This window comes from Anastrepha ludens, chromosome X (assembly GCF_028408465.1).
Source record: "Anastrepha ludens isolate Willacy chromosome X, idAnaLude1.1, whole genome shotgun sequence".
Classification (NCBI taxonomy): Eukaryota; Metazoa; Arthropoda; class Insecta; order Diptera; family Tephritidae; genus Anastrepha; species Anastrepha ludens.
This window is the reverse complement of record NC_071503.1, coordinates 71,861,199-71,875,383: the sequence shown is the minus strand read 5'-3', so window position 1 is coordinate 71,875,383 and position 14,185 is coordinate 71,861,199. Positions and strand designations below refer to the sequence as shown.

The window sequence follows — 14,185 nt, the reverse complement described above, 5'->3', positions numbered from 1 at the left end:
AAGGCTCATATTATGAACACTTCTTTGACCAAAAACTCGACAAATATCACCGAAAAACCACCGTATTCACCATATTAGTCACAGGGGACTAGACTTTTTGCTTTTCCCAAAACTTAAATTGCCACTCCGCGGACGCCGCTTTGAGTCGATAGAAGCCATTAAGGAGAATTCGTTGAAGGAGCTGAAGAAGATCTCTTCAAACGCGTTTAAATGGTGCCTTGATGACTGGACTAATCGTTGGCATATGTATGGTATATTGCTTCGAATGGAGCCTATTTTGAAGGCGACAAAATAAATTTTGATAAATAAATAAATATTTTGTGTTTTACTGAACAATTCCCGGTATTTTTTTGCCAGAATGTAAATCTGAGTGCACTGTACAAAAGAGTGTGCGCGGATTGTCAAAAATGTAAAAATGTCAACTCCATGCCCCAGCCACTACTAATGGTCGAAAGGTCCTTCGCGTATGTAAGTGTCGACTATTTCGACACTTAGCTTCTCGTCGTGAGGAAAAGGCGAGTGGGGGCGTAGCGCTATACATATTGAAGTTGCCCATAACTTAAATACCGGTTCCTGTATCATGGCGTACGAAATTTTATGTCACGACGCGGGTATTCCAGGGAGATATTCTCGGACAACGGAAACAATTTCTAGGCATCCGAAAGAATCATTTGCGAGAGTATAAAAAATATTGACTTCAATGGTAACATTTCATCTTCGAGACCCCCAAGCGGGCTCCATATGGGTGGTGCATGGGAAAGGCTTGTGAGATCAGTGAAGACTGTGCTTTATGAGATACTATTTTCAACAAGATTCAGCGATGAAAGCCTGCTTAGTGCATTGAGTGAAGTAGAATTTTTCTTTAACGCACGGCCGCTTACCTTTGTTTCTTTGAAAAATTGTGATGACGAGGCTCTTACTCCCAATCACTCGGTAATTGGGCTATCGAATGGATACAAGCCAATATGCAGCAACACCGTCAATCTGCGGCATCGTTGGTAATTGGCCCAACAATTCGCTGACCGTTTTTATCATCGATGGGTAAAGGAATATATACCAGCCATCTCTCGACGCACCAAGTAGTTCCTAAAAAAACGCCCAGTACGTAGTGGTGCAAAGGACAGAATTGTGAATGTGGTAAAAGCGCAGGATAGCCAAGTTCGGAGCGCGATGGTAGAAAAGAAATTAAGTTAGATGTCGTTACTGAGTAAAGTAAACAGGTGTTATCAAACTTGTTTACGGGCGAGGGACTCTTTCCGACGAAAAGTACGGCTGAGCTTGAATAGCTTAGCAATAGAAACTTCGAACTCAAATTTATAAATGAAAATTAAATCAAAATTTAACCTATAACGGCCGAAAAGTACTCTAACATAACTGAAGTTTGCTTAAAGCTTACACCTATAAATTAATGCAAGTATTGTTAAGTTACACAAGCAATTATACTTATAATTATATTTATTTATATTTATTCAATTAATAGTCTAAAAAATGCGGTATTTCTTACAGACTATGAAAACAGATTAATGCCAAATAAATTAATCAAAGTAAAATTAAACTTATAATCTTTATATATATATTTCTTATGTTCGTGTGTTTGTCACTGAACTCCTCCTAAACGACTGAACCGATTTTGATGAAATTTTTTGTGTGTGTTCAATGGGATTCGAGAATGGTTTAGATTCACAATTTGGTCTCCTGGAAAATGTTTTTTTAATTAATTTTTTAATAATAAGTAGTTGTTAATTTTGGAATGTTTCACATTGGATCCGATAGACTGCGCTATCATCGCAGCGTTAAATATTAAATAATACTTTATTTCAATTTCAGTCTGTCCCGACAGTTGGCGCTGCGATCGAATTGAGAGAAATATTTTGTTATTATTGCGTTATTTAAACATCGTGCTGAATCAAATATTAAATCAACAGTTACTAATTGTTAAAAAAGTTTTGAAGTGTGCATAAAAAACAATACATTTTGCGACTTTAGTGCAGAATCGAAGTGAGTATATTTCTTATGAATTTTTTTATGAAATTTACACGTGCGTTGATTAATTACCACTCTAACCTATAAATTTATTTGTGTTTTATACGCGTCATTAATTTCTAACTGTTAGAAGACTTAGTGAAAAATAAAATGATAGAAATGAATAAAAAAATAGAAAAAATTTATGAATATGAGTAAAAAAGCATAAAATGAAATATTAGAAATTTAGAATCTGTGTCGATTAAAAATTCGTCCAAATAAAAATCCGTGCAAATAAAGAGACAAACCTTACAAGTGAATAAATAAAAATCCATAAAATTAATAAATTCAATAAAAGTTAAATTTCATAGACAACAAATGGAGCTTCTTTGTGTTATCCATAAAATTATACTTTTATTTAATTGTTTGATTAAACGGATTTTTATAAATTTACTTTCAATATTTGCCTCTTGATTCACACGGATTTTTATGTGGACAGATTTTTCATCGCTATAGATTTTATAATAATGAATATTTTATTATATGCTTTTTTACTTATATATTCATTTCTTTAAAGAAGTTTTTTTTATTCATCTACATTTAATGATACAGATTGTATTTAGATGGATTTTTATTTTTCACTTAATTTCGAAACAGTCAGAAATTAATGACGCAGATAGTAGCTCATTAATTTCATAATGAATTTTTTACATTATTTTTATATTCGTTGTGCATTATTTTATAGTATTTTTCTTTTACAGAAAAATGCCACGTCTTCGTGGAAGAGCGAAAAATATTGGTCGACGTACTCGGAATGCGCAATTGGTCCATGATCGTCGATTAAATAGATCAGTTGAAGAACTCTTGACGGATAATGTAAATTCCAGAGATCAAGTTGCATGTTCACGAGCAAATGAAAATTCAGAGCAACGCGTTCGACGTCTTCATGCTAATACATTAAGACAACGAGAGGCACGTCAACGACTGACCGACGCACAGAGAGAACATCAAAATCGGCAAGTGCTCGAAAATCGAACATTGACACGAGCATCACTTAGTCGTCTCGCGTTTGAATATGATCCTAAAATAGACTATTCGTCACATGCACTAATCACGATAGGTAGTATGGACAAAGAGTGTAAATATTGTCATGCTTTTAAGTACAAAGGTGAATCGGTTGGTTTATGTTGTGCGTCTGGAAAAATTTCACTGCCATCGCTAAATCCACCACCAGAACCTTTAAAAATACTTTTAGCCGGAACCACATCTCAATCGAAATTGTTTTTGCGGAAAATTCGTAAATTTAATTCATGCTTTCAAATGACATCATTTGGAGCAACAAAAATCGTCCATAATGAAGATGGTTGTAATTTTGAATCTACATTCAAGATTCAAGGTCAGGTATACCACCAAATTAGTTCATTGCTTCCAATGCCTGATGCCGATCCAAAATTTCTACAAATTTACTTTATGGGCGATGAGGAGCAACAATCACATACACGCTGTGTTTACAACCATATAGAGCAGATGGAAGAACGAGAAATTGTGGATATTTTACAAACGTTTTTGCAAAATCATAACCAATTGATACGATTGTTCAAGACTCTTTCTAACAGACTGCAAAACGACAAGTACGTCATTGTCATTAAAGCAGACAAAGTGCCCTATGGCGAACACGCAGGTACATATAATGTTCCAACTATTAATGAAGTTGCAGTTGTTATGGCTGGTGACCCATGTGAACGGCGAGACATTCGCATACAACGCAGAGATGATACGGTGCAAATAATTCAAGACAATCATCGTTCTTACGATGCTTTGCAGTATCCATTGATATTTTGGGAAGGAGAAGATGGATATTATATCAATATTAAACAAAGGAATCCAACTACAGGTACAATTCATAGATTATCTAACAATTATTTTTTTTTTCTAAATCCATAATTTCTGTTTATCTCATAAATATATTTATTTGCAGGTGAAGAACTGAACAAGAAAGTTAGTGCTATGAACTTTTACGCATATCGACTAATGATTCGTGCTAATGAAGACAATAACATTCTCCGATGCAGACAGCTATTTCATCAATACATTGTCGATATGTATGTAAAAATCGAAAGTGAGAGATTACGATACATAAAATTTAATCAAGCAAAACTTCGTGCTGAGGAGTACATTCATTTGCGTGACGCCGTAATCGGTAACGTAGATGCAACGAATAACATCAACAATATCGGGACCGCATATATTCTCCCGTCATCATACATTGGTAGTCCGCGCCATATGCAGGAATACATTCAAGATGCCATGACCTACGTACGTGCATACGGCCGACCAGATCTTTTTATTACATTTACGTGTAATCCAAACTGGGATGAAATTAAAAATTTGCTGTTGCCAGGTCAAACATCGATGCACCGTCATGATGTCACTGCACGTGTTTTTAAACAAAAATTAAAATCTTTGATGAATTTTATTACTCATCACTCGGTATTTGGTGAAACACGTTGTTGGCTTTACTCGGTTGAATGGCAAAAACGAGGCTTACCTCATGCGCATATTTTAATTTGGTTGGTGGATAAAATACGCCCAGAAGAAATTGACAAAATTATTTCAGCGGAAATTCCAGATCCGAACATTGATCAAGAATTGTTTGACATTGTTACTACTAATATGATCCATGGTCCATGTGGTACTCTAAACATAATGTCACCATGTATGGATAATGGAAAATGTACAAAGCGTTTTCCAAAACCATGTGAAACTGATACTATCACTAATATTGATGGCTATCCATCTTACCGACGTAGAGACGTAGACAATGGTGGTCAATCATATGAATTACGTCTGTCAAATGGTGTAATAGTAGATATTGATAATCGCTGGGTAGTCCCATATTCACCATTGCTGTGCAAAACCTACAAAGCGCACATTAACGTCGAACTATGCAGTTCAGTGAAGTCGATCAAATACATTTGTAAGTATGTTCACAAAGGTAGTGATAAAGCTATATTTGCTGTTCAAAATATAAACGACAATGACGAAATAACACGTTATCAAATGGGTCGATACATAAGTAGCAACGAAGCTATTTGGCGCATTTTTACGTTTCCTATCCATGAAAGGGATCCTGCTGTGATACATTTGTCTGTGCATCTTGAAAACGGACAACGTGTTTACTTCACAGAAGAGACTGCACTACAACAGGCTTTAACGGCTCCAAAAACAACTCTTACTGAATTTTTTAAACTTTGTAGTCGACAAGATGTTGTTGGTCAATTCGCAAGGACATTAATATACGCTGATGTTCCTAAATTTTTTATATGGAATAAACAATCAAAAAATTGGGAACCGCGGAAACGAGGCACTCCAGTCTCAGGATTCGCTGACTTATTTATGACAAATACGTTAGGTCGATTATATACAGTTCATCCGAAGCAACGCGAATGTTTTTTTTTGCGTTTATTACTGGTTAACATTCCTGGACCAACGTCCTTCCAATATTTGCGAAAAGTCAATGGTATTTTGTACGACACTTTCTTCGATGCGTGTAGAGAGTTACATTTATTGGAGGATGATAACCATTGGGACCTCACACTTACAGATGCAGCACTGAGCTCATCTCCACAACAAATCCGGCAATTATTTTCAATAATATTAACAACGTGTTTTCCGTCTGACGCATCTGCTCTGTGGAACAAATATAAAGATTCAATGAGTGAAGATATTTTGCATCGGACTAGAATTGCTAATCAAAATCTTAATATTGAATTCTCCGCTGAAATATACAACGAATCATTAATAATGATTGAGGATATTTGTATTCTTATTTCGAACATGCCGCTCATCCATTTCGGAATGCCAGCGCCGAACCGCCCAGCGGTAGATATCATCAATAGCGATGTTCAACGTGAACACCAGTTCGATAAAACTTCTTTGGCTACTTTTGTTGCTAATAATGAACAATTGCTTACTGCTGAACAACGAAATGTATATGATGAAATTGACGTATCAATTACAGCACAACAAGGTGGTTTCTTTTTTTTGGACGCACCAGGTGGCACTGGTAAAACATTTCTCATCTCACTGATACTTGCGCGCATTCGATCACAAAATCATATTGCGTTGGCCGTTGCTTCATCAGGTATTGCAGCAACGTTACTTGATGGTGGACGGACTGCCCATTCAGCACTAAAATTACCTTTGAATGTTCATACAAATCCTGAAGCAATATGTAACATAAAGAAGCATTCAGGCATGGCTGAAGTTTTGAGAAAATGCAAAATTATTATCTGGGATGAATGTACAATGGCCCACAAGCATTCGCTCGAAGCTCTCGACAGGTCTCTGAAAGATATCAGAAATAATGCTCGGCTTTTCGGTGGTGCTCTACTTCTGCTGTCTGGTGATTTCAGACAAACACTACCAGTCATTCCACGTGCGACATATGCAGACCAAATAAACGCATGTTTGAAAGAATCTTATTTATGGCGAAGTGTCACTAAATTATGCCTTACTCTTAATATGCGCGTTCAACTTCAGAATGATCCATTAGCATCAGGATTCGCTGAACAATTGTTAAACATTGGCAACGGTAAAATTCCATTGTATGAAGATACACAATATATTCGACTACCAGAGAATTTTTGCAACATGGTGGCTACCAAAGATGAGTTAATAGAAAGTATCTTTCCAGATTTGAAACATAATTATACTAATCATGTATGGCTGCGAGAGCGAGCTATTTTAGCCGCAAAAAATTTAGATGTTGACGCCATCAACTTTAAAATACAACAGTCATTGCCTGGTGATGAAATTATATTTAAATCGATTGACACGGTTGTTGATCCTGACGAAGTTGTCAACTATCCTGTAGAGTTTCTAAATTCACTAGATTTATCCGGAATGCCACCGCATAATTTGCGGCTGAAAATTGGCTCACCTATAATTTTGCTTCGAAATTTAAATGCCCCAAAATTGTGTAATGGCACGCGATTAGTTGTAAAAAAAATCATGGGCAACATTCTCGAAGCCACTATTTTAAGTGGAAAATTCCAAGATGAAGTTGTACTTCTACCACGGATCCCAATGATTCCTTCAGATTCACCTATACCATTCAAACGTTTACAATTTCCAATCTGCTTGGCATATGCTATGACTATAAATAAGTCACAAGGCCAAACAATGACAATTTGTGGCTTAGATTTAGAAAATCCGTGTTTTTCTCACGGCCAATTATATGTTGCGTGTTCTAGAGTTGGAAAACCATCGAATTTGTTTATTTATACACCTCAAGGCTTAACCAAAAATATTGTACATCCAATCGCATTACGATAAATTAAGTTTTTGTAAATTAAAAAATATATGTTATAAATAAAATAGTTTTAGTGAAATCTTTTTCACCTTGAATTAAAAAATGTTGAAATTTTTATTTACGAAGCTGCTATTGCCACATTCCACGGCTAATATTCGTGTCTGTAATCAGTCGATTCATTGGCTTAAAATTTTCCGTAACTCTCAGAAATATCCATGTCTATAATCAAATACATATAGTGACTGCTATTATTTATTTCACGGATTTTGTCAGTGGAGTGTGACAATAAACACATCTTTTTCCTAACACAGCGTCGACATTACATTTCACTAATATGGATACACATACTCACACGCTATCGATTGGTCGAATTGTGATACACGTATATGTAATGACGTAAGATATTGTAATAATTTTTTAATAATAATTTTCATCAAAACGGTCCAGATTGTTGTAGCTTAATAATAACCTTTGAAATTTCCGAATTAAAGACGTGTGTACAGGACAACGTCTGTCGGGTCCGCTAGTCTATATATGTTATATAAATGTGAAAATCTGTCCCTATGTTCGCTTATAACTCGAGAATGGCTGAACGGATTTATCTTATCTTGGTCTTGAATTATTCGTGGAGGTCTAGGGAAGGTTTAAAAGGTGAGAAAAATTCGAATAATTGCCGGGAAAATGGTCAAAACGTGGACCCGGGTAACCTTCGGATGTGTATATACAATATGGGTATCAAATGAAAGCTGTTGGTGAATGCTTTAGTTCAGAGTACTTTTCATGCCGCTCCGTGACTAGGGTCTCGAGATAGAGACCAAAACGTGGACCCTAGAATGTGTTTGTACAATATGAATATCAAATTGAAGCTGTTGGTGAATGCTTTAGTACAGAGTATTTTTCATGCCGCTCCGAGACTGGGGTCTCGAGATATAGGTTAAAACGTGGGCCCGGGTAACCTTCGGATGTGTATATACAATATGGGTATCAAATGGAAGCTGTTGGTGAATGCTTTAGTTCAGAGTATTTTTCATGCGGCTCCGTGACTAGGGTCCCGAGATAGAGACCAACACGTGGACCCTAGAATGTGTTTGTACAACATGGATATCAATTGGAAGCTGTTGGTGAATGCTTTAGTACAGAGTATTTCTCATGCCGCTCCGTGACTGGGGTCTCGAGATATAGGTCAAAACGTGGACCCGGGTAACCTTCGGATGTGTATATACAATATGGGTATCAAATGGAAGCTGTTGGAGAATGCTTTAGTTCAGAGTATTTTTCATGCCGCTCCGTGACTAGGGTCCCGAGATAGAGACCAACACGTGGACCCTAGAATGTGTTTGTACAATATGGATATCAATTGAAAGCTGTTGGTGAATGCTTTAGTACAGAGTATTTCTCATGCCGCTCCGTGACTGGGGTCTCGAGATATAGGTCAAAACGTGGGCCCGGGTAACCTTTGGTTGTGGATGTGCAATATGGGCATCAAATGAAAGCTGTCGATAAGTGCTTTAATGTGGGGTAATTTTCATACCTATTGATGACTAGGGTCTCGAAATATATGCCAAAACGTGGACCCGCCGTGTCTTTAAACCGAATTAAACCAAACTTACACACATTGTTAAGTAGGTATTGAAGATGGTTTCCGTATAGTTTGAATACCTATTGGTAGATAGGGTCTCGAGATATAGGTCAAAACGTGGACCCGGGTAACCTTCGGCCGTATATGTACAATATGGGTAGCAAATGGAAGCTGTTGATGATTTCTATAGTATAGAGTATTTTTCATACCGTTCCGTGACTAGGGCCTCGAGATAGAGACCAAAACGTGGAGCCTAGAATGTGTTTGTACAATATGGATATCAAATGGAAGCTGTTAGTGAATGCTTTAGTTCACAGTATTTTTCATGCCGCTCCGTGACTAGGGCCTCGAGATAGAGACCAAAACGTGGAGCCTAGAATGTGTTTGTACAATATGGATATCAAATTGAAGCTATTGGTGAATGCTTTAGTTCAGAGTATTTTCCATGCCGCTCCGTGACTAGGGCCTCGAGATAGAGACCAACACGTGGACCCTAGAATGTGTTTGTACAATATGGATATCAATTGGAAGCTGTTGGTGAATGCTTTAGTTCAGAGTATTTTTCATGCCGCTCCGTGACTAGGGCCTCGAGATAGAGACCAACACTTGGACCCTAGAATGTGTTTGTACAATATGGATATCAATTGGAAGCTGTTGGTGAATGCTTTAGTTCAGAGTATTTTTCATGCCGCTCCGTGACTAGGGCCTCGAGATAGAGACCAACACGTGGACCCTAGAATGTGTTTGTACAATATGGGTATCAAATGGAAGCTGTTGGTGAAAGCTTTAGTACAGAGTAGTTTTCATGCCGCTCCGTGACTAGGGCCTCGAGATAGAGACCAACACGTGGACCTTAGAATGTGTTTGTACAATATGGATATCAAATTGAAGCTGTTGGTGAATGCTTTAGTTCAGAGTATTTTTCATGCCGCTCCGTGACAGGGGTCTCGAGATATAGGTCAAAACGTGGACTCAGGTAACCTTCGGATGTGTATGTTCAATATGGGTATCAAATGGAAGCTGTTGGTGAATGCTTTAGTTCAGAGTATTTTTCATGCCGCTCCGTGACTAGGGTCTCGAGATAGAGACCAAAACGTGGTATTGAATAAATAAATAAATAGTATGAGAATAAAGAAATAAATAATATGAAAACCATATCTTTTCTGTTCTAAACCATATCTATTCTATTTTAGTGTGCCCAGCGAAGCGGGCCGGGTTTGCTAGTCTATATATATAAATGTGAAAATCTGTCCCTATGTTCGCTTATAACTCGAGAATGGCTGAACGGATTTATCTTATCTTGGTCTTGAATTATTCGTGGAGGTCTAGGGAAGGTTTAAAAGGTGAGAAAAATTCGAATAATTGCCGGGAAAATGGTCAAAACGTGGACCCGGGTAACCTTCTGATGTGTATATACAATATGGGTATCAAATGAAAGCTGTTGGTGAATGCTTTAGTTCAGAGTATTTTTCATGCCACTCCGTGACTAGGGTCTCGAGATAGAGACCAAAACGTGGACCTTAGAATGTGTTTGTACAATATGAATATCAAATTGAAGCTGTTGGTGAATGCTTTAGTACAGAGTATTTTTCATGCCGCTCCGAGACTGGGGTCTCGAGATATAGGTCAAAACGTGGGCCCGGGTAACCTTCGGATGTGTATATACAATATGGGTATCAAATGGAAACTGTTGGTGAATGCTTTAGTTCAGAGTATTTTTCATGCAGCTCCGTGACTAGGGTCCCGAGATAGTGACCAACACGTGGACCCTAGATTGTGTTTGTACAATATGGATATCAATTGGAAGCTGTTGGTGAATGCTTTAGTACAGAGTATTTCTCATGCCGCTCCGTGACTGGGGTCTCGAGATATAGGTCAAAACGTGGACCCGGGTAACCTTCGGATGTGTATATACAATATGGGTATCAAATGGAAGCTGTTGGTGAATGCTTTAGTTCAGAGTATTTTTCATGCCGCTCCGTGACTAGGGTCCCGAGATAGAGACCAACACGTGGACCCTAGAATGTGTTTGTACAATATGGATATCAATTGAAAGCTGTTGGTGAATGCTTTAGTACAGAGTATTTCTCATGCCGCTCCGTGACTGGGGTCTCGAGATATAGGTCAAAACGTGGGCCCGGGTAACCTTTGGTTGTGGATGTGCAATATGGGCATCAAATGAAAGCTGTCGATAAGTGCTTTAATGTGGGGTAATTTTCATACCTATTGATGACTAGGGTCTGGAAATATATGCCAAAACGTGGACCCGCCGTGTCTTTAAACCGAATTAAACCAAACTTACACACATTGTTAAGTAGGTATTGAAGATGGTTTCCGTATAGTTTGAATACCTATTGGTAGATAGGGTCTCGAGATATAGGTCAAAACGTGGACCCGGGTAACCTTCGGACGTATATGTACACTATGGGTAGCAAATGGAAGCTGTTGATGATTTCTATAGTATAGAGTATTTTTCATACCGTTCCGTGACTAGGGCCTCGAGATAGAGACCAAAACGTGGAGCCTAGAATGTGTTTGTACAATATGGATATCAAATGGAAGCTGTTAGTGAATGCTTTAGTTCAGAGTATTTTCCATGCCGCTCCGTGACTAGGGCCTCGAGATAGAGACCAACACTTGGACCCTAGAATGTGTTTGTACAATATGGATATCAATTGGAAGCTGTTGGTGAATGCTTTAGTTCAGAGTATTTTTCATGCCGCTCCGTGACTAGGGCCTCGAGATAGAGACCAACACGTGGACCCTAGAATGTGTTTGTACAATATGGATATCAATTCGAAGCTGTTGGTGAATGCTTTAGTTCAGAGTACTTTTCATACCGCTCCGTGTCTAGGGCCTCGAGATAGAGACCAACACGTGGACCCGGGTAACCTTCGGATGTGTATGTACAATATGGGTATCAAATGGAAGCTGTTGGTGAAAGCTTTAGTACAGAGTAGTTTTCATGCCGCTCCGTGACTAGGGCCTCGAGATAGAGACCAACACGTGGACCTTAGAATGTGTTTGTACAATATGGATATCAATTGGAAGCTGTTGGTGAATGCTTTAGTGCAGTGTATTTTTCATGCCGCTCCGTGACTAGGGTCTCGAGATATAGGTCAAAACGTGGACCCGGGTAACTTTCGGATGTGTATGTACAATATGGGTATCAAATGGAAGCTGTTAGTGAATGCTTTAGTTCAGAGTATTTTTCATGCCGCTCCGTGACTAGGGTCTCGAGATAGAGACCAAAACATGGAGCCTAGAATGTGTTTGTACAATATGGATATCAAATTGAAGCTGTTGGTGAATGCTTTAGTTCAGAGTATTTTTCATGCCGCTCCGTGACAGGGGTCTCGAGATATAGGTCAAAACGTGGACTCAGGTAACCTTCGGATGTGTATGTTCAATATGGGTATCAAATGGAAGCTGTTGGTGAATGCTTTAGTTCAGAGAATTTTTCATGCCGCTCCGTGACTAGGGTCTCGAGATAGAGACCAAAACGTGGTATTGAATAAATAAATAAATAGTATGAGAATAAAGAAATAAATAATATGAAAACCATATCTTTTCTGTTCTAAACCATATCTATTCTATTTTAGTGTGCCCAGCGAAGCTGGCCCGGTTTGCTAGTCTATATATATAAATGTGAAAATCTGTCCCTATGTTCGCTTATAACTCGAGAATGGCTGAACTTATTTATCTTATCTTGGTCTTGAATTATTCGTGGAGGTCTAGGGAAGGTTTAAAAGGTGAGAAAAATTCGAATAATTGCCGGGAAAATGGTCAAAACGTGGACCCGGGTAACCTTCTGATGTGTATATACAATATGGGTATCAAATGAAAGCTGTTGGTGAATGCTTTAGTTCAGAGTATTTTTCATGCCGCTCCGTGACTAGGGTCTCGAGATAGAGACCAAAACGTGGACCTTAGAATGTGTTTGTACAATATGAATATCAAATTGAAGCTGTTGGTGAATGCTTTAGTACAGAGTATTTTTCATGCCGCTCCGAGACTGGGGTCTCGAGATATAGGTCAAAACGTGGGCCCGGGTAACCTTCGGATGTGTATATACAATATGGGTATCAAATGGAAACTGTTGGTGAATGCTTTAGTTCAGAGTATTTTTCATGCAGCTCCGTGACTAGGGTCCCGAGATAGTGACCAACACGTGGACCCTAGATTGTGTTTGTACAATATGGATATCAATTGGAAGCTGTTGGTGAATGCTTTAGTACAGAGTATTTCTCATGCCGCTCCGTGACTGGGGTCTCGAGATATAGGTCAAAACGTGGACCCGGGTAACCTTCGGATGTGTATATACAATATGGGTATCAAATGGAAGCTGTTGGTGAATGCTTTAGTTCAGAGTATTTTTCATGCCGCTCCGTGACTAGGGTCCCGAGATAGAGACCAACACGTGGACCCTAGAATGTGTTTGTACAATATGGATATCAATTGAAAGCTGTTGGTGAATGCTTTAGTACAGAGTATTTCTCATGCCGCTCCGTGACTGGGGTCTCGAGATATAGGTCAAAACGTGGGCCCGGGTAACCTTTGGTTGTGGATGTGCAATATGGGCATCAAATGAAAGCTGTCGATAAGTGCTTTAATGTGGGGTAATTTTCATACCTATTGATGACTAGGGTCTGGAAATATATGCCAAAACGTGGACCCGCCGTGTCTTTAAACCGAATTAAACCAAACTTACACACATTGTTAAGTAGGTATTGAAGATGGTTTCCGTATAGTTTGAATACCTATTGGTAGATAGGGTCTCGAGATATAGGTCAAAACGTGGACCCGGGTAACCTTCGGACGTATATGTACACTATGGGTAGCAAATGGAAGCTGTTGATGATTTCTATAGTATAGAGTATTTTTCATACCGTTCCGTGACTAGGGCCTCGAGATAGAGACCAAAACGTGGAGCCTAGAATGTGTTTGTACAATATGGATATCAAATGGAAGCTGTTAGTGAATGCTTTAGTTCAGAGTATTTTCCATGCCGCTCCGTGACTAGGGCCTCGAGATAGAGACCAACACTTGGACCCTAGAATGTGTTTGTACAATATGGATATCAATTGGAAGCTGTTGGTGAATGCTTTAGTTCAGAGTATTTTTCATGCCGCTCCGTGACTAGGGCCTCGAGATAGAGACCAACACGTGGACCCTAGAATGTGTTTGTACAATATGGATATCAATTGGAAGCTGTTGGTGAATGCTTTAGTTCAGAGTACTTTTCATACCGCTCCGTGTCTAGGGCCTCGAGATAGAGACCAACACGTGGACCCGGGTAACCTTCGGATGTGTATGTACAATATGGGTAT

The 14,185-nt window shown here is 38.6% G+C and overlaps 1 protein-coding gene across 1 annotated transcript in view; it reads left to right on the top strand.

Annotated features, from left to right (window-relative positions):
- The first annotated feature begins 1,774 nt into the window (after positions 1-1,774).
- LOC128870201 (uncharacterized) overlaps positions 1,775-14,185 on the top strand; it is a 39,862-nt gene continuing 27,451 nt past the window's right edge. Inside the window, exons 1-3 of the mRNA XM_054112796.1 lie at positions 1,775-1,998; positions 2,724-3,856; positions 3,941-6,943. Of these exons, the coding sequence (XP_053968771.1) occupies positions 2,728-3,856; positions 3,941-6,943 (4,132 nt within the window). The 5' untranslated portion in view covers positions 1,775-1,998; positions 2,724-2,727. The remainder of the gene's footprint in view (positions 1,999-2,723; positions 3,857-3,940; positions 6,944-14,185) is intronic.